This window comes from Leucopleurus acutus (assembly GCF_964270905.1).
Source record: "Leucopleurus acutus genome assembly, chromosome: 6".
NCBI classification, from domain to species: domain Eukaryota; kingdom Metazoa; phylum Chordata; class Mammalia; order Artiodactyla; family Delphinidae; genus Leucopleurus; species Leucopleurus acutus.
The window spans coordinates 72,011,441-72,033,677 of NC_139149.1; the positions used below are offsets into that span (position 1 = coordinate 72,011,441).

The 22,237-nt window shown below is 32.6% G+C and overlaps 1 protein-coding gene across 1 annotated transcript; it reads right to left on the reverse strand.

Annotated features, from left to right (window-relative positions):
- Positions 1 to 189: 189 nt before the first annotated feature.
- Positions 190 to 18,456, reverse strand: ZSWIM2 (zinc finger SWIM-type containing 2; the record flags this gene model as incomplete). The annotated part of the gene is made up of 9 exons (XM_082841097.1): positions 190 to 1,002; positions 1,924 to 2,077; positions 4,209 to 4,318; positions 5,022 to 5,106; positions 8,002 to 8,253; positions 9,334 to 9,544; positions 15,494 to 15,534; positions 17,078 to 17,154; positions 18,292 to 18,456. 9 exons carry the CDS (start codon positions 18,454 to 18,456, stop codon positions 190 to 192), a joined length of 1,908 nt encoding a protein of 635 aa, XP_082697223.1.
- Positions 18,457 to 22,237: the final 3,781 nt, after the last annotated feature.

Consider the following 22,237-nt stretch of genomic DNA (forward strand, 5'->3'; position numbering starts at 1 on the left):
AAGATACTTAATTCTTTAAGTCTTATAAGGAATGAGGCCATTTCCTTTAGCTGTAGGTCATTATTCATAGACAAGTAGGCAAAATAACAACAGAGAATATTTGTCAAGAGTATATAGTGTTTTTATGTTCTACAAAAAAAATTTTATGTTCAATATTCAAATATTTTCTGATTTTAATAAAATACATTTTTATAACTGAACTCCTTCCAATATTAAAGATAGCTCAGTACTTTTTGTACTTAAAGGGTGAGATATAGGCCTTCTGGATAAATCACTACATTTTGGTCTAATTTTCCCCATACACTTATTATACCTCTTAGACAAACTAAGCTTAGCTGTACCCCAATTGACAATAAGATTTAAATCTTCTGGAAGCAAAGTATTTGGTCTCGTGTTGTCCTCTCTTATTTTATTACCAAGAGTCTTCTTTGAATTGTGGTTAACACGTTTACAGTCTTTGTTTATCTTCTGGCTTTGACTGGCATGGTGTTTTTTACTGATACATGGCTTTTCCGCTCCAGTTGGATATATAATATTCTTGTGATCAAGAGAAGGAAAAAACGTTTGAGATGATATTTTTCCAAAGGATCCAGTGGGTAAATCTTGGAGATAGCTGGGGAAATGTTGGCTAATTTTATATTCATAGATTGATTTTCTTGAATTTGAATCATCTACTTTGACAGAATACAGATCATCTATTGTTATATTCTGATAAGTATCTATTGGACTTTGAGGTGCATTCAACTTTTCAGAATTACGCTGAGGTATGATAGGTAAAATTCCAAGTCCATTTTGTTTTAATACTAATCCAGTACCAGGAATAAAAAGTTCTGGTTCTTCCTGTTTTGACAGATGAATGATGTTTGTGTTTGAAACAGATTGATGTGCATGTCCATTCACTGTTCTATCTTTCCAGATTAAAGGGTTATATATAACTTGTCCATCAACAGGGCATGAATTGCACTTGTGGAGTAACCAACTGTCAATACATTTCCTATGAAACTTAAAAAAAAGTTATAAGTTAATCAGAGATATATTATCTTGTTTATAATGTATACTATCTACGTAAAATTTCCCCACTTTCATTATTGTGTTACTTTTAACACTGTTAAGTAATATTGGAAGGTAATAAAATTCATCAAGTTTTATGGAAATATTTTGAAGTTCTCTTAAAAATGTAATTGGTTAGAGACTGATCTTCATTTTCCACATTAAAATGAAAAGCCTTCTATGGATGTCATTTTTTCAATTTCATTAAAAACTCACTACTTATTCAAGCCATTAATTTCACTGTTGCTTTCTAATGAATGAAAATTATTAATAAAAATGTCATAGCCAACTAGAGTTGAAAATTGATATGATGATGGTAAGACATAATGTGACAAATCACCTTCTAGGGAAGAAAACAAATTATCAGTCATTATAAGTAAGGGTGACTCTAAAGCTATAAAAGTTTATTTATTAAAACAACTTTATCTCAGAAAAAACCTGGTTACCACTACATAGTGATTCAGCAACTTTAGACTGATTCCAGTAAGTTCATTTGAAATAATAATAAACTATGTCAAATTAAGCATTTCTGTTTCATCTAAAAAATCATAAAAATAACATTAGAAAGTTAGTATTCTATAAGCCTTTTCCTTTTACAGGTAACTAAAGTAGATAAAAGAATCTAACTTAAAGTGCCATTTTATCTTTCCTCAATAGTTTATACAGAAATGAATCCTAATTAATAGGAATCCATCCTTGGGGGGCAGAGCTGCCTTCTCAATAGTCTCTGCTCTACTTTTTGCACACACTGTTCAATTTGAACATCTCTGCTCATAATTCAACTAAAAAGTAAAAGGAGAGACTTAAATTGCCACTTCATTTGTGAAAACTGGCCCTACAGGGAAAGTCAAACTAAAATGATGTGACTTCTACCTTGTGAGTACATGGTAGCAATCTTGTATGCTGACCAGGACAAAATGCCTTCAAACAAAGTCGACACTGGTAGCCTGGAGCAAGCAGCTTACTATTCTTTGTGATCAGTAAGAGAGGCAGTGACCTTACCACGTGTTTTGGTGTGTAAACTTGGCTAAATGAGAATAAACAGAGAGACATGAATGGTCGTATGTGATCGTAGATAAGGAAGTAATCAATAGTACAGGTAATAACCTCCAAATAAATAATGCAAATGAACCCAGTGCTTTCTAGAACTGAAGATAATAAATCTCGTACATTATAAAGTTACAAAATCTATTGTATTGATCTTGAACAAGATGGATCCAACTTCAACATCAACTTCATAAGGAACAAAATTTAATTTAGTCATTTCAAATAAAAATACTAACCTGAATTTTTTTGATTTGCACTTTTTAACATCAGTGAAACCAGAACATAATTTTGAGAACGATATACTCAAATTATTTGCACTTTTTAACATCAATGAACCATATACTCAAATTATTTGCACTTTTTAGCATCAATGAAACCAGAACATAATTTTGAGAACCATATACTCAAATTATTTCAGACTGAGCCAACACACAGGCTTGTGTTTAGAAAAATACAACCCAATTCACTCTGTCATCTGGTAGGAAGTAAGATGCGTGGTAAACCATATTAAATATTCCAGGCTACTATTATAAACTGGTAGGTCATAATCTATGAGGAGACTTATTTCACTTGGGGTATATGCTTATTACTTCTGTATTGTTAGACCATGTTAATGAACTCTAAAGATACAAACCCCATTTTTGTACCAAAAGTACCAACAAACATAACTAAGATTACACAATGTAAATTTGATGCCACTAGCAACTGATAAAACACGTAAAACAAATATTTAAAAACAAAATCTTGGTTAAAAGGTTAGATGCATTCCTATTATGCAAAAGTCATTCAGAATAAAGTTCAAATATATTCTTTAGACAACTTTATACTTCTCATTACTCTTCAGATAAACTGTCATAATGCTACAAAAATTGCTTTTACCAAGGTCATTTAATTGTCAACTAAAAAATATCTGCGTGTTTCTATTATTTCAGGTTGTTAATCACTTTTTAAAAAAAATCTTGAAACTCCTTTTATTTATTCCATTTTCTCTGCCTAGAATGTCCTTCTACCCCTAATATTCTCTTGTCTCCCCCTACAATATCTCCTAAACAATTAGTTACACAATTTATCATTCTAATAGGTTGAAGTGTGATACCCAGCCAGGGCCAAGGGAAATGGAGATGGAGAGCCTTTGTATAGGCTCCTTTCATACCCACAAAGCATTTTATGCTCCACAAGAGTTGTGGTCTCTGAAGTGTGTGGAGCACCCACAGGGCATGGGCTAGATATCCACTGGGTTGGATAGAAATCTATCTATCTATCTAACTACTATATATATGTGGGATAGAAATACATATATACACACATATATATGTATAAACAAGCACAATTTTTGTTTGGTTAATTCATTGAAATGGTCCTTTAAAAAATATTTCAATTTTATCCCATCCTATTAAAATGAGCTTTGTATATATTTTATAGTGTACCTAATATGTTAATTATACACGGTGCGTTTAATTTTCTTTAATTGATACGAAGTATGGCAAAAGGTCTGGACGACTGTCCACTAGTCAGGGTTTTGAAATACAACCAATCCCCTTAGCACTCTCCTTCCCTGGGGGTGGAATAGAGGGCAATAAGGAAAGAAAGACTTCCTTCCCATAGAGGTCATTTACTTCAAAGTAAATCTCAAAGCTCCCTGTATTTTTTCTTTACATAACATGTATCAGTTTTAATTTTACATTTATTTAGATGATCACTTAATTGCTGAGGAAACTAGATATCCCTAATACCTAGCACAATCTCTGGTAGAATTAATAATAATAATAGACAGCATTATTTGAATATTTACTGTGTGTATTAATTCATCTCATATGCACAACATTACTATGAGACTGGTTTTATAATTAACCCCATTTTAAAGATAAAAATGTGGCAAGGAGATGTGAAGTAACTAGCCCAAAAGTTGCATAGCCAACTTATGGTTGTACTAGGATTGGATTTAAGCATTCTGACTCCAGAGCCTTGCTCTTCACTTGAATACTATGTCACCTAGTATATATCATAAGTACTCAATACATATTTATTGAATAAAGAAATGAATAAAACTTATCTGAACTGAAAAATTGTTTAAATATCCTAAGAAATATAAATTTCACTGAGAATCTCACCCTTGCTTTTCTTGAAAATGTGGCATCTTTTCTATCTCATCTTTAATATCTATATATTTTACAGTTTCATCTGATCTTTTTTCCAACGATCTCCATTTTTGATTTCTCTTCTGTAATAGGTAAAAGGTGAATGTTACTTTGTAAATTGTGGAAGCTTTTATCTTGTGCATTAAATCAGTAGGCTGTGTATCAATAACATAATAATGTAAATAAAGACTAATCATTTTAAAAGATAGCTTTTTAACACATTAAAGAATTTGCAAATTATTAGTGAGTCTAATATACTGTTGCACAGCTACTATAACAGTTACTTTTTAAGGTAAAAATATTTATCTATTAATCAATAATGGTAATTGTGGATGTTTTATCTTGTGTAGTAAATAGAAGGTAGCATTATTATTCAACATCAGGAGATACTTATTTACTTGTTAGATTCAAATGATAGCAATAAAATTCTATGATGTAAGAAATTTTAAAACTGTAAATGGTTGTCAGTAGCATTATAAGTCATTTTGTAGTGTTGAGATCTTTTTTTAAAATGAATTTTCAAGCTTGATGGCTGTAATTTCTGTCCTTAAGATTTATGTATGATATCATTACATATTTGTTATTGTGTTGGATTTTATAAATTACCAATGTAAGAATTGATTGCTTATAAATCCTTATGAAAAAGAGTTCTCCAAAAATTATGGTCTTTGGTTTTTATTCAAACACAGTCAGCTCTATTCCAGAGAGTTACCTATGCTTAGATTTTACTTAGATTTACAATAGGAAAATACAAACACTATACGAAATTCAAGATGGATACTGTACCTCACGAAATGTAAATGAGTGAGAAAGATGGCAGCAGCTATCAAAACAATTCTGGCATAAGTGATATTCTATACATTTGGTACACCTAAAAATGCAAAACACCAAAACATACAAGAAAAAATCCAATTATTTTGATTGTTTTTGGTGAAAAATTCTGGCCAAGATTTCCTGGGAACTATGCAGATATGACAAGGCCCATCTTAAATCTCACCCCATATTAGCTTCCTGTTGCTACTGAAACAAATTACAACAAATTTAGCAGCTTAAACAACACTTTATTATCTTACGGTTTTGTATGTCAGAAGTCTGACATGGGTCTCAATGGGTTTAAAATCAAGGGGTCCACAGAATGGCATTTCTTTTTGGAGGCTATTGAGATCTGTTTCTTTGCCCTTTCTTCTAGAGGCTGCCCACATTCCTTAGCTTAGCTTGTGGCACTTTCCTCCATCTTCAAAGCAAGCAATGCAGCATCTCTCTGTGCCTTTCTTCCATATTCACATATCCCTTTGACTCTCTTCTTTGCTGCCCTCTTCCACTTTTAAGAACTCTTGTGATTATACACTGAGCCCAGGCAATCCAAGATAACCTCCTTATTTCAAGGTCAGGTGATTAGCAACCTGAATTTCATCTGCAACCTTAATCCCCCTACAACATGTAACCTAACATACAGGTTCTGGGCATGGGGATGTGGATATATTTGGGAGGGCATTATTTTGCCCAAACATATCCCTACCATGATGTCTTCCTGGAATGCTTTATCTTTCATTTATCTCTTTTTCTAAGTTCCTTTAGGATGTACAGCCTATTGGACATTCTATCATTTGATTACCCAGTGTTTTCCTATTATTTCATGAATGCTAGAGTTATACTTAGCAGAATACTTCTTGAAAACAGGAATTGCACTATATTCCTTCTCTGTCCTCACAAAATAGAAAAAGGTATATGTATAAAAAGTTTGCAATAAAAATCACTGATATACTAAAAAACTTCATTTTCCACAAAGCTCAATCTAAACATGTATCACTTATAAAAATTTTGCCACAAGCAAAGAATTTTAATTTACTTTCAGCAATATTCACCAAACATAACATTTCAAGCAAATAAAGTTATTTTCTTACTCAAGTTATCAAAGAATTAGAAGACTATTTCTAAGAGAAATCTGGGAAAATATATCCTTCAGACATCTTAGAAGCAGCAAGTATTAATTTATTCATTATTAATGTTTATACAAACAGGGAAGATTCTTAATAATTAACATCAACCAATCAAAGCAATGGTGCAGTTTATTCAATACATCAAATTGTGCTGGGCTTCAAAAAGTTAAGTATCTCTATATTTTAATATATATATGATAGTTTTGGAATTAACTTCTTAAAAGGTAAGTAGCTATATTATGAAACTTTAATGAAGAGGAACTGAAAAGCTTTCTAGTTTACCTTATCTCCTACTCAAACCATTACTAAAACTACCAGAAATAGTTTTTTCAGGCTAACGGCTGAAATGCTAGCATTTGAGGGAGTGGCAGGAGATATGGATGTGAATAATTGTGAGCCAAATGCGTAGAGAAGTTATTCTGAAAGGAGAGTGCAGAGCAGCAGGCAGGAAGCAGAACAGTGGAGAATGCCTGTATTGAGGGGTAGTAGGAAGAATCACCCTTGGGGACAGAAAGCAGTCAGAGGGACAGAGGAGAGCACTGTCATTAACAAAATACTTAAAAGCAAGATTTGAGATAATTTACCAAAGCCTCCCACGCATTAACAATTTGAGGAGTACATCACTATAAAAACTGAAAATTTTACACCGTGGCTTTCACCTGTCCTTGTCACCCCCAGCTGTTCCTCCCAACCCACCTTTCCACACGTTACCTTAGCCCCTTATTGTTCTCACCCACTCCTTTTGAAAAAATTCAGATTGCCCCAAAAATGGCCGCTAATGCCAAATATCAAGTCTTTCCTTTTTCTAGAACTCTCTTTAACCAACATTCCTGAAACTAGCTGAACACCTCCTGCTAAACTTTATAAAAATTCTGCCCTTCTTCCTCAAGTGGGCTTTCTCAGGCTTGCTGTTTTCAATAAAGACTTTTGCTAATGGTGCTCTAGTTGATTTACTTCTATGTGACACATTGAGAAAACAAAGGACTAAAACAGTTTAAAGGAGAAAGGTATCATTCACCTTTGGGGGTGATTAAAAACAGTTTTATGGTTTTATGAGAGGGTTTTAAAAATATTAATTAGACTCATCATAATGTAATTCCAGGAAGACTGAAAAGTAAACTGATGCATTTTAGAAAAAATTTTAACAAAGACTGAAGCAAAATATTTTCTTCTTAACATACAATTAAGATTTCAATTAAGAAAGCACAATATCCCAAGCATAGCAATTAATTGATGTTTTATTGTGGAATTGTGGGAAAGTTTGAGGAATACTCAAAAAGTAATGAAAATTTCTTTCTCTAATAAGTGTCTTGTTGTTAAGGTATAAGATGTGAAAGAAAACAAAACATGCATCATTGCAGTTTGGAGTTGGGGAACTCAAGTTCAGTTGATCTAGTCAATATCGCTCTGGCTCAGTCCTAGGAGTTTTTGGCAATGACCTCATTGGTGGTTCAAAGAAAGTTACAGGGGGTGAGAGGTCTATCTAGCAGGGCTCTGAGCTTGGAAACTCATTTAGGCCAAACTACAAAGCCTGTGTTCAGAGCTTCCAAGAAAGGATGCTACTTCAGACTCTCAATCTAGACTGGAATGCAAAGCCAATACTCTGTGTGAGTAAAGGAAATAAAACTACTGAAATTCTTAAGGTACTGGGCTGACACAGATCACTAGTCTGAAAATCCTAAATATGTAGCCATCTTTAAGGCTAACACACTATATAAAGGAGGAAAAGAAGAAGGCTAAATGACTAGTACTCTAATGTTCAAAGTTTCCTAAAATTAAAAAAAAAGTTAGACTACAAATTTATAATATTACTGATTGATACTTACTTATAACACTTCCCCTCAACTGGAAACTGTCGACAGTTATTACAGGGAATTCCAAGGTGTTTGTCTAGTCGCTCTTTCTCAGCTGTAGCCACAAGTTTGCTAGAGTTTTTGAATTCCTCTAAAATAAGTTTTAATGGTGCAAAGTCTTTCCTACACAAGGGACATTTCAACATGGAAGTGTGTGATACCTTATCCTGATAATTAGCTAAGATCTTCATGCATTTTATATGAACACTATTGCCACAGCCAAACCTGTTAGAAATAAAATCCAAGTTTACCATTTGTGTACAGCAAAGTTATACATATACATATATATATATATATATAAAATGTTTTCTGTGCTACCATCTTTATTTCCTATAAAAATAGATTCTGAACTGATTATCCAGATATAGCTTGATTACACACATAAACACTATTTTATCTATCTAATCTAATCTATCATATTTAATTTAGTACATCAGAATTCCAAACAAAATCTTTCCCATTTCAATGAAATGGTGGTAAAAGATTTTGCATCATTATAATATTTTTCATTTTTAAAGTGAGAATGCATATAGTCTTAACAAAAAGGAAAAGTATAACAATAATTATTATTTTTAAATAAAAAGCATCACTGAGAGCAGGGGTGTCACCTTATTTTTCTAGAAATCACACAATATGAATGTGGTTGTATCCAATAAATATCTGCTGAGAGAAATAATATTTTGGGAAATAGTAACTTTAAAATATGCAAAAGAAGCAGCTATGTGAAAAAAATACAGTGTGGATGAAAATTTTGGTAAATAATCAGGAAAAAAAAAGAACTGAAAAGTTCAATACCAAATGGTTGCCCAAATTTTCCAAGTCCAAATTTACAGTGCCTTTGAAGCATAGTTAAGTACAATACTCTCAATAAACATTTATGTATAAGTGATATTTTGAATTATTTAGTTTTAAAGATAAAATTTAGAAAAGCTGAAGAGAATTTTTATCATTTTAAAGTAAAATAATCTTCACTTTCAGAAAAATTGTTTGTAACTACTCTAAGCCATGGCATTTATTCATGTGTATAAAACAGAAACATGAAAATTATCTACTTTAATAACTTAAAGTGAAAAAGTAAATAAAGTGGAGTTATTTTTTAACTTTCACCCTTTAAAATGTAGCCCAGAAATATTTAGAGTTAGAACAGGACCTCTCACAACATGTTAGGAAATAAAAGGTGGCCAATTAAGTATAATTGTTTAAATATGTATTATTTTTCTATCAACATGTTTCATAACATATTACAAATATATTAAATTAGAATTTTTTCCTAAGTTTCTAGAATCCAAAGAAAAATCATGTCACCTGCAAAAGGTGACAGGAACCTTTTTCTCTAAAAGTACTTCTTGACAAATAGAGCATATATCATCTGAACTAATTTCCTTCTGTTTAATGTAACCATCTTCTTCAATCTGTGCATTTTCATTGTTCCTTCCTTGTTGGGGAGTTTGAACTCGATGTATCCCTCGAAGCAAGTCGCTGATTTCTCGTTCCACAAGACCTAATTGCAAAGCAGCTAACGATAAATTCCAAAGTATTAAAATTCAGTGGCAAGTTGGAGACAAAGAAACAACTTAGGCAGAAAATTAGCATTTTTTTCCCAAATATCAGAAAGTTTGGTTGAATTATTACACTGACATTTACCACTTATCGTATTCCTTTCAGAGCCAAAAGGTCAGAAAAGAGTCATTTATAAAAAGAATAGAAGTTATCTCTTGTTTTCCTGTTACTGAAAAGAGTCAGTGTAACCAGTACATTATAAAGGTTTCAGATTAATTATAAGACAGTGTTCCTCCTTGGATTGGTGCTATAATCATCTCTTACATTTTGATCTGTTCTCTTGTTCATAAACAAATATTTATCATCATACAGGAGTATTAAAAGAAATGGGCATAAATACAGAAAGGAGAAGAGAGATTCGAGTGGTTAGTGTAATTAACATTTGTTAGATGAATAAATTAGTAAATAGATAATGAGAGAGCAAGACACAGTTGCGCCTATTTTCCTTAGTTTTACGTCTCTACAAGTGTCTCGGTAGCCACATTCTTCATAGATTTGGTCAGTATTCCTCAGGACAATCTGTTAGGAACTATATTGCCTATACATTTGGGATACACAGTCTTTGAATTCTGAATTTTCTCCATCCTGCTGTCCTTCTAAGAAATGGTGTACTAAGTGCATATAGTTTTGATCCAGGCATCTTAGATTCCCTTTTTCTCTGGCCCATTCCCATGCCCCTCCTCTTTCCCTCTTCTTAACATAATTTAAATGCCAGTTGTTATTGGTCCCCTTAAGTTCTATTCATTTTATATATTCTTTAATACATAGAGATTAAAAAATCATTTGTAAGATAATGAAAAGCTCCATTTTCCCTAAAAAGATTACCAATTAAACATTAACAATACTGAAAACATCACAGTTACATTTCAATACAGAAATCTCTGTTCCTTGTCTGAGGTGGCATGGCAGGTGGAATGTGGGAGGATATCATACTTTAATTAACCATTACTTTGGAGGATGAGGGCTATTTGTCACAGAGACACAGCAAAATCTGCTCCCTAAAAAAATGAGGAGGAAAATGAAGAACAAAAGATTGTGCTTTGGGGGATAAAGATTCTCTAGAGCAGCAGAAATACTGAAACATAAAATTTCATAAGAGGAGTTGGCTACAAACTGTTCTTTGTGGTATAACATGAATTGGAGAATAAAAGGGAGAAACAAACTCTTCTGAAATTAATTTGGAAAAATTAATGTATGAGACTACAAAAGAATATTCTTTCATAAAGGAGAGCAAGACAGCTAACCTTATCAGATATCATAATGTATTATAAAAAAACAAAACCCACTATAAAAATTATGAAACAAGGATGAAAAGCACTATTTAATAGTTGTTATTGAGATAACTAGGTAGAAATATGGAGAAAATTTAATTACTTCAAACCAAATACCAACCTCCAATTTATATCAATACAACTACACATGGATGCTATAAAGAAGAATAAAAATAAAATAGAAAAGCTAGCAGAAAAAAAAAATCTCTAAAATACTATGGAAGATAGACAACTTTCAAAGTATCAAAACAATACATATAAAAAGCAAAAATGGTCAGATTTAGCAACACACAAAAATCCATATACATATATATAAAAAACATTTAACGAAACCATATAAAAAAGAATTATGACATTAGAAAAACATTTGCAAAGAGGGGTAATCCCTATATTTAGGAAGAGTGTGTAGTTTTATCCCAATAAATAAATAGCCAAAGTTTAATTTACACATGTAGTACAAATATTAAAGTCAACAGATGTTCAATTTCATTAATATCAAAAGAAAAGTGAGTTAAAATCAAAATGAGGTGCAGACACAGAATAAATCTAAATAAAAGGTAATAAATAAATAGAATGTTACATCTTGTTTGCCTTATGTTATTTTCTCTTTTTTATTTGAAAAAGTTATTTCAGGGCATTTTAGATTCTAAGGGTATGTTAGATGTATGGAAGAATGAAAACTATTTTCTTACTTAATTTACTAGGAATGAATAGATTACTATGAACTTTGTATCTGTTATTTTTTCCCTCTTTGTGTGACTTAGTCTTTTTTTCTAATATTATAGAAATATTATTAGCTTTTCAAAATATTTCCATGTATATTATTTTCTTTGGAGACTTAAATATGCTGTTAATGTCTTCCATTTTATGCTTAAGTAATATGGTTAAATATGCCTAAAACATGAATCCAAAAAGCAAAGCTAGCAGAAAATTGATATACTGCTGAAATCATAAATCAGCAAAAGTATTGCTATAAAGCAATACCTATGGGTGACAGACATAAAAATATTAATACTTAAAAAAAGGAAAAAAACTCGAACTCACAGATACAGAGAACAGATTGATGGTTGCCAGATGTTGGGCCAGGGGACGGCTAGGAGGTAGGAGAAATGGCTGAAGGTGGTCAAAAGGTACAGACTTCCACTTATAAAATAAGTAAGTCATGGGGACATAATGTACAGTATGGTGACTATAGTTAATAATACTCTGCTGCATATTTGAAGGTTGCTAAAAGAATAAATCTTAAAAATTCTCATCTCAAGAAAAAAAAATTGTAACTATGTGTGGTAGTGGATGTTAACTGGATTAATTGTGTTGATCATTTTGCAATATATACTTACACTGAATCATTATGTTGTACACCCAAAACTAATATAATGTTATATGTCAATTATATCTCAGTAAAAAAATAATAGTTTTACTGCAAGATCCAGTTAATGAGACTTCAGGCTACAGAAATAATTGAGAGGAGAAGAAGTTTCATTTACAAAGAATATAACAGGTAGTCAGAAGTAAATTAAATGCCTCAAATGGAAGAATGTTAAATAAATTATGATATACCATACACTAACGTGGTATATCATAGTTTATTTAACATTCACTGATGACTTGAATGAGAGAGACTACATAGCACTGAAATAAAGTAACAGTGTGTGACAAAAGCAGAACACAGAATTCCCACAGACTATTAGGTATACATAAATACAAGGTCAAAAAAGAAAATAGAAAATAAAAAGTTTATTATATCTTTGTGGTGGGGATTTAAAAAATTTTCCTAAAATGCAGTTTTTATTTTATCCATAAATATTTAATTGAGAAAAGGACAAGATGGCATTTACTAGACATTGTATTTAGGAAAAAACATTAGGTAATAAAGCTAGGTTTTACTGGGAAGCATTTGTTGGGTGATGAAAAATAATATTCAGTGTTCAAAAACTGATATCTTTATGAAAAATTCCTATGTAATCATCTTTATAGGTCTTCAAAACTAAAAGAGAGTCTCAGGTTTCTTGTATGCAACACTAGGGCACAAATAATTGTTTCCAGATTTGTTTTAGAAAAGAATCTATGAATGATGTTCAAAATGCTTCTGCTTCAATATCTTCTTCTCCACACTTATGTACACACTATACATAATATTATTGAATAATTGTTTATAGCTTTCTTTGAATTACTTTAATTTTCAAACTTTCATTTAAATGATAAATTTCAACATTATTGAGACTTATACTTTCTTTGAATATTTGTGCACAAAGGATTTTCTCAATGTTGAGTAGCTAAAACGTCTTTTAAATATGAGGTATAAAAATATTTTATTTTAGTAGGAAATATAATTTTTCAAAATTAATATATAGGATCAAATTTAAACAAAAAATTTCCTACTAAATTTCCTAATAAAATAGGGATATTTATAATAAGAATAAGATGTGGTTTCTGCCTTCAAGAGCACAAAGGATAATATGATATAAAGTATTAGATTGATCCATATGAAATTGCTATTTTTGTAGATGAAAAAATATTGGCAATTCGTATGATTCAATTTATTAAAAAAATCACCTAGTAGAATTCCTAATATGCAGTACAATAAATATTTGTTGAATGTAATTGGGTAGAGCTGCACTGTTCAATATGGTAACCATCAGCCATATGTGGCTACTGAGCACCTGAAATGTGGATAGTGTGACTGAAAATTGAATTTTAAATTTTGTCTTATTTAAATTTAAATGGAAAACAGATAATCTATAGTTTCTGGAAAATTTATGTTTATAACAATTTGGGTATTATATGAATTTATTTTTCAACTGAATATTTTACGATGTCTAAATGCAGATCAAGCATTTCCAATGAAAATATAGTGTCTGAGGTGAGATGAATTGTAAATGTAAAATACACACTAGATTTTGAAGGCAGTATGAAAAAACATTAAAATATCATAATTTTTATATTGATTACATGCTGACATGATATTTTGATGTATTGGGTTAAATTAAAATGTTATTAAAACTAATTTTCCTGTTTATTTTTACTTTCTATAATATGTTAGCAGAAAATTACATATGTGGTTCACATTATATTTCTGTTGGGTAGCCCTAGTATAGAAGCTTGTGAAAATGATATGGAAAATAGTGTAGATAATAACTAAGACTTTGAAGAGGATATGACCATTTAACTTCAGGTGTATACAGTGGAGAAACAGAGAAGAAAACAATATCCATGAACTCATCCAACCTAATTATTGTGTATGAAGGGATTGGGAGAGAGGATGAAGTACAGAGTAGGTGACATTTCAGAAAGAACCTTTTGTCTACAATGTGAAGGAGAAAGCAACAAAGTGCAGATGCTGGAAACGGAGGCTACAAAGAACAGTACTAAGGGCTGATGAAGGTTGAACAAAGGTAAGAATGAGGATGGGGAAGAAAAATCACTGTTGAGAAGTAGGTAGGATGTAACATAAACAGGATTTGTTTATGAGAGAAGAGGATGAGAAAGGAAAAACAAGGAGAATGCCAAGGTTTCTAGCTTTGGAGACTAAAGAAAAAGGAAAGCCAATATGTGAGATAGGGAATACAACAGGAGAGCACATATCGGGGGGAATTTACTATTCCAAATGCCTGCGGGACCTCCAAAATTGTGGTGCTCAGAAGGCAGCTGGAAATACTGGTCTGCTGATAAGATGTGGAAATCACTGTTACAGAGATAACAGGTGGAGACAGAAAATATGAGATGTTTCTAAGAAAATGGGTAGAGAGAAGAATACAAAAGAAAAATCCCTATGAAACACTAATATTAATTTATTATCTAGTAGGACTTTTAAATGTCAACTGTGCTTGTACTTATATAATAGTTGCCTAAACAGAACCAATAACCTGAATTGAATTGAAAAAAAATTGAAAACTGATTATCACTTTAATTCTTTATGAATATTATAAACATTTATTAATAAATGTTAAATGCTTTTGCAGTTCTTAGATGAATCTAGTATAGGTTAAATAAATCTTTGCAGGAAACATTTCCATAATGATAGCATCTTTATTATAAAATGTATAAATTGAAATAACCTGTGATAGAATTATTTTTCTTTCTCTTTTATTTTTGAGGACTCTAGAATTTAATTTTAAATTAAATTTCAAATTGAAAATTATAAAAAATGTCATATGCCTGACTTTAAACTCAATGTAGGTACTAACATAAAAACTATTTAACTGTAAAATACATATATTTTTTGCATAAAAACTTGTCAGTAAACATTTTTAAATGAAATTATATATCATGTCAACTATTTCTGGGACCTGAAAAATTACATTTGTCATTTTTCTCATAATTAAAATAAATTTAGATACAGAAACTACTGTAAATTCTTGCTTAGAATTCATGAGGGTAAGTTTTTCTACTGAAAACCTGGCCATTATTGCACCTCATTTTTTATTAAGTGCTTTTTAATGTGAAATGGCATATAAAGTTACATTTTTTTGGTAAATAGGAAGAAAAATGTTCCAACTGTCTTAAATGTAACAAACTGTGTTACAGTTTTCAGACTGTCTGGACAATAACTGTCTAAATTTAGAATATGTCTAAATAAACAATTATTAAATTCCTTAACTTCAAATCAGTAAAAACAGGCAAATGCAACTTACATTCATGATTCCTTGGAAGCCTGAATTTTTTCAACAAGACCCTAATATTCAGAAGTAGAAAAACAAAATAAAACATTTATTTCTGACATAACCTCAAAAGGTATTATTAATTTTAGAATAGGAATGGCATTACAGAATTTATATTGCTGAAAGTATTAGGGATAAACTTAAAATTCTCATCAGTTTTCTGTTACAAGAGTCATTAAATTTTTGTTTTAAAATAAGCATATGTGTAAAAAGTATGATACATGGAAACCAAAGACATTTGCAGTAAAGAGATTTGTCGGAGAGAGTCCATGTATTTCTTTATGACATAGAGTAGCTCACAAAGAGAGGTTAGTGAGGGAATCTAAGTATTCACAGCACTCTTTTTAAACTTCCCTGGAAGTTTCTTACTCCTGGACATGGAGGAATTTTCTGGATAGAGTAACAAATGACTGTTTTCCTATACATACCACTTTAACGTATGACAGAAAAATACTTTCAAATATCACCAATTAAAATGGAATATGACTTTTTTTTAAAAAGTGGGAAATATATATTAAATTCTTACTTAAATATGTTAAATATACTTTAGTATGTTAAATACTTGGATTATATTTCCATTAAGTTTATGGTAAATATACTGTAAAAAATAAGTTACATTACATAAACATCAGAACAGAACGCCCTTGCACTGAGGAAGCTGGCATAAAATAAAAATGGAAAAAACCTATTTTATGTATAATAATAAAACCAAATTGCAAATTTTGAAGGGACCATATTTTATATTTTTATGCTAACTAGAGCAAATAACTTGTGTTAGTAGATGCTCAATAAAAACTGATCAAGACAACAAAAAACTTGGTAAATAAAAGCATTAAAAATAACAGCTATATGTATATATACTGTTTTCTAACCTATAAAGAAAAGCATTAGAAATATGATACACACTTTTCTTAATTTCTTGTTTGATTTTTTTCTCTTAAAATATTAATTACAAACTTTCTATAATAATATAATTAGTGATTTGTTGGTATAAGTATAGTAGGTAAACAAATGAGTTGATGTGGGTTTAAATTACATGGAAGGAATTTTTTTGTTTTTCATTCCTGGGATCACCTACAAACAGGATCTGACTCTAGAGGAAAAATTTTAGATTTGACAGAAGTAATCTTCAGCAGAGTCCTATTTAATCTTAAAAGATTCAGAGTCAAATGCTTATTGAAAAGGAAAATAGTAAAATTTAAAAATATCATAATGAACCATGCAATTATCATCAGTGATGTGAACAGGGGAGATTTTTTGTTTTATTGTTACATTTCACCTTTGTACATAATGAAAATCTAAACATTGATTTTTTTCTTATTAAAAACAGTAACATTCCAAACATATAGAGGTGGTAGTATGCTTACCTCACTTTAATTTTTAAACCTCACTTAATTTTGGGGATGAAATAAAATATCCAAAACGATATTGACAAGCTTTAAGTTCCCCCAACACCAAATTTCTTTAATCTTGCAGTACTCAAGCCATGAAAAAGGCAAAACATGTAATATACCAAGATATTCCTTTGTGGAAGATCTTCATTATAATGTCACTTACCAGCATATATGCTTACAAAGTTCCCCTCCTTTCAGAAATATGGAACAATTACAAACATGAGGATTTCCTAGAGAAACCTTCAAAAGAAAAATGGAAAAATGCATACTTAAAAAAAAGTTCCAGTCAGTTTTTAGAGTTATAGAGTAAAATTTAATAGATAATTGGATTAAAAGAGATTTCAAGAGATATTTTAGTTTAGGTGACTCCAAAAGGTTGAACATAGTCTACTGGAACATCTTAATTCTTGACACAAGTCTAATTTTTCACTTCCTTATTCTTTGCCTTGTTCAACAAATTGCATTGTCAGCTAAGACTGTTTTTAAGAGACCTACATTCAGGCAAGTGAAAAGAAATCTAATTTTAAAAACTTGAAAAAAAATCTATAAATTTTTAACTGAAAGGAAATTCTACTTTGCAATGGAGCTAAAGACCTTTTGTAAAGTAGTTCTTCTGGGGTTTTTGTTTTGTGCGTTTCAATTGGTGAGTTTACTTTATTTAATTTTATTCAAGAAAACGAATTTTATTCACCAAGTCTATACTGGCTTAAACTATTTATTAAATGCCCTAAGGGTTATAAAGTGAAAAAAGGACTTCTGACATACGCAGCATGACACTAAATTAAAAATTTTCAAGTCAGCTCTAGGGAGGTAGAGTGGTGGCTGACTTTTGAGTGGTGAGAGTACGATATGCGAATATGAAAAATCTGTGGTCTTTCAGCAAAATTAAAAAGAATTTTTATTCATTAAGATATTTCCAAGGAATCACCATTTAAGCCATACTTTAAAAGGGTCTTGTTATAGCTTCAGACTGACTAAAAAGTAAAGAAAACCTGATTTTATTTATTTAGCAAATATATACGGCTTGTAAACAGATTGTACGATTTTCATTTCGTTTGAGTTACAGGGTTAGTGACTGCTAACGGATCTGAGAACGCATGTAAATGCAAACCATATATTCAGATAAAATGTCTCCCGTTTTTAAGTCCAGAGATCAAAGGTCATAATCTTAGGAGAGTTGGATGCAATTTGGAGTCCTAACCTCCAATAATGGAACTTTTCTAACAAATATTGTTTCAATCTGCAATGTGCACATATTTAGAGTCTGGAACACTCGCGGGTGGGGTTCGGCAGCAAGTGGCTACATACAAGGTGGGCCTGGGGGTACCGCGCGGGTCGGCCTGGCAGGGAGCCGAGGCGGGTTGGGGGGGTAGTTACTCGGAAATCCCTGTTTTCCGGCTCTTCCTCTCTCAGTAGAAAGGAGGTGGGGCCCATCTCTCGTAGGAGGTAGATGCTGCTGCTCAGCGCTTGGTCTTGTTGCCAGTTGAGGCGGTCGCTAAAGTGTTTTCGCCTTTCAGAGGCCTTACAGCCTCCGCGAAGCATCTTGTCTGGGTAGGGGCGAAGGCAGCCCCTCCGCTTTCTGAGTCGCCCGCCGGTCTCCATGACAACCGCGTGCCCGCCGGTTGCCTTGGATACGGCGGTTGAGTCGCAGTGTCCCAGAGTGCCTTGCGCGGAGGTTTGTTTCCGCAGCTCACCCCCGCCTCCACTCCTTCCTGAAGCGACAATCCTGACTGTAGAGTGTTTCTAATACCCAACTGGCTGATTTAAAAGCTGGTGGCCAAAGTCATCGCTGTCAAATCTCTCGCGTTCCTTCTGCTGGTTCCTCGCAGGCGGGGGCTTGTGAATTCTGTGTTAGGATAGTCGCACAACCCCCCGGTTACAGTTTGGGCTCTGGATGCTGAAATGATCCTGTGATGATTCATCATTTTCATCCGAAAGCCCAGAGTGACTGTTGACATTCAACAGTGTTCCAAAAACATTTTCCGATTGCGTACTAGGTGCATAATCTGAATGAAGCGCTGGGGGAAGATCAATGATGTGGAAGCCAGGATTTTAACCTGGGAAGTTAGACTCTTAAGTAGGGATGTGTGTGTTGGTGGGGGGATGGTCTTTAAACGAGGGGAGCATCTTTAAGTTGCATGTTTGTGTAGGGATGGGTGTTTGGGGTGGGGTGCGGAATCCATTGCCTCTATGCCCTCTAAATTTACAAATCCCAATTTAAGGAATAAGCTATGCAATGTTGACTAAATAGTTCAAATTGTCTATGAGCTTTGTTACTACGTTCTAGGGGGAGAGCTGTAATACAGTATGAGTCAAGTAAAGAAGCCATATTACTGGAATATCTCTTTCAGAAATTGAAATCAGGAAATAGCCAGTTGGTGGCGAAAATATAAAGCTGGGGGATATTTGTCCCATTTTATCATGGGAGGAACTCACAACTAGATTATGTCAAGCGCAGGAAGGAGAAAATGGCCAAAGTCCCCAGTATGAAAGAAGATGATGGAAATGGCAGCTTTCACATGTGAGACATCTGGATAAACAGCATCTAATCCTAGGTCTAAGGTTTTAACTTAACTAAATTTTATCCCTACTCTCCTATTTTTACTAATAACAACTAATGTACGTACTACCATACTGCCACTTTACCGTCAATTTAATGGTGCTAGATGTTAAACTTTATGCATTAAGAAAAAACTTCATATTGAAACCAAAAGAACTTATAAATTGAATTAACTTAGTTTATTTATTAATACTTATAATTTAAAAAACTCCAAATAAATGACAATCTACACTTTCTAAATGAGAAGGTGAGTAAGGTTTCAGAGTGAAGCCACTTTATTCAACCAGCATTTCCCTCTCTCTCCATATACACACATACATACATAATATATCTCCATATATATTACATATATTATGTATATAGTTATTTAAGAATTACCTTGAAGGGAACTTTAAGAAACAAACAATAGCAAATAATTGTTCAAATTATTTTTGTAAATAAGTAAATTGTTTTACTTATTATAATTAGGTAATAATACTTGATACACGTGTAACTGATAAACAGCAATCTCAAAAGATCGCATCTTTAAGACACAATTGTCATTATGTCAACTGAATATAGGTTCATAAATTCTATTTTGGGGAATGATAAAAGTAACAGTATTCATACTTTTATGGAAATTAAAAAGAGAAAGCACAGGTTGCTAGACAGAACTTTAGCTATAAGACATTTGTTTTTGTATCTCTGTTAAGACTTTAAAAACATTTTTATAGCCAGGTGACTATCCCATATGTTTGCTTCATCTCTTAAGAGTGTGTGACAGGGGTAATATTTTGCAAATATTTAAGGGAATTGTTGCCCTCCAAGTTCTATTTTGAAGCATAATGCCCTCGGAAAGAGGGAAGTGGTTAGTGCTAGAAAGTCATTGATAAGCTTTGAATTACATGAACTAAGTTTTAGGCCCTTTAGCAATACAATTTGGTTATAAAAGACAGGAATTAAAAATTATTATAGCTACAGATTAAGATATAAAAAACTGGGCTTAGAGTATTAGGCCTGTGAATTATATGAAAGAGAATGCCCTGAGGGGTTGGGAAGAAGAATAACAGAAGTCAGTGGAAAAAGTCAGCTGCCACTCTCAACATGGGTGGGTATGTGTGTGTTGGGGTAAGAGTGGGAGTAGGTGGAGGGATGGATTGAAACAATGAGCTGGGTTTGGGAAGACTGAGAACATCTAGGGGGTGTGTGTGTGTGTGTGTGTGTGTGTGTAGTAGTAGTAGTAGTAGTAGTATGCTTACTTCTGAAATAGTGTTAGGGAGGTACAGGCTAGTAAGAAACTTGAGTTTCTAGTTTAGTGCCCTAAAACACGATAAGCAATATGCAGAGGTGCCAGTGGAAGACAGGTAAATGAACTGGAGGTAATGCCCTGGTTCTCAAGGGGTAAAGATATATAATGAATATAGGAATTTGTGTTTACCCCTAGGGAATGGTCACAAAAGAAGGGCAGAATACTAGTGGATACAAAGAGGATGCAGAACTCAATGACTTCAAGACTGGGAGCAAATAGAACCAAGGACTCTAGTGGGAGGAACCAACATGATACCTTCCATTAAAAAAAAAAAATCCAATAGGTCCAGAACAACTCAGTGATTACCAACAGGTGATCAACAGTGGCCACACTGCAGAAGTGACCAGCAAGAATCCAGGGGACATTGTATGGATTCAAGGTCTCCATCTTTCATCACCAGGCACAAGGTTACATAAGCTTCACTTTCCTCAAACACTCATATACATTTGTGGAGAGAAATAGGTGATGGGTAGAAAACTGAAATGCTAAACATTTTATTCTTAATAGTGACCAAAGTAGCCTTAACATTCCTCTCACCTTGACTAAACTTCAGACAGATTTCTTCTGGACTTTAAGTCCCTGACCTCCCTTTTCTTAGAGCATTTACTTTAGAAAACTTTCATTTGTAAATTCTTTCACTGCCCCTTTGAGATGCAGATTTTCTCACAGAATCTTGCCAGTTTTACAACCTAGTAATATCTTTCTCAAGAACATGCTAGCCATCCCTTTGAAATAGAATCAAGAAAGATATTGCTCCTATCTCCCAGTTTTTGTGGCAGCATGGAGCCTAACTTTGATAATCACCAAATAGCAAACATAAATGGTCTAATTGCAGTGACCAATCTTATCCTTAAGGTCCTCCAGTACTTTCCAACTAGCTCACCAAAGGATTCAAAACTCCCACCTTTTGTTCCGGTATAGTTGAGCTCAATCTCTCTCCCCTGCTGTAATGTCTTGAATAGACTTCTTTGCCTGTTTACTCTGCCAGTGCAATTTTTCTTTGGCAATATATACCATTTATCTAAAAAGACTTTATTAAATCAGACTAAATGAGTTTATGAAGTTATGCTTCCCCCCCCCCATTAGGGGAGTAGTGGCTAGCAAGTGATTGGATCATTTATAGAGAGAACATACTTCAATATTTTGCACATCCAAGTCTAATATAAATTTGTTACCAACTACAAATTTGATACTATTGTGATTGATACTATTAAGATGCAAAACTGAGTAGTTAATGTCAGATCCTTTTCAATCTGAAGAGCTTATGAAAATAATAAAAAAATAAAGAAGGTTTCAACCTCTGATATTAAAGTGAACTAGAGAGGGCTGAGATAGGCAGAGTTTTAAGAATGACCCCAATGACCTTTGTCCTTGCATAATTCCCTCTCGTGAATATGTCATGTTATATGGCAAAAGAGATTTTGCACATGTAATTAAGGTTACTAATCAGTTGACTGGGTTAATAAAAAGGAGAT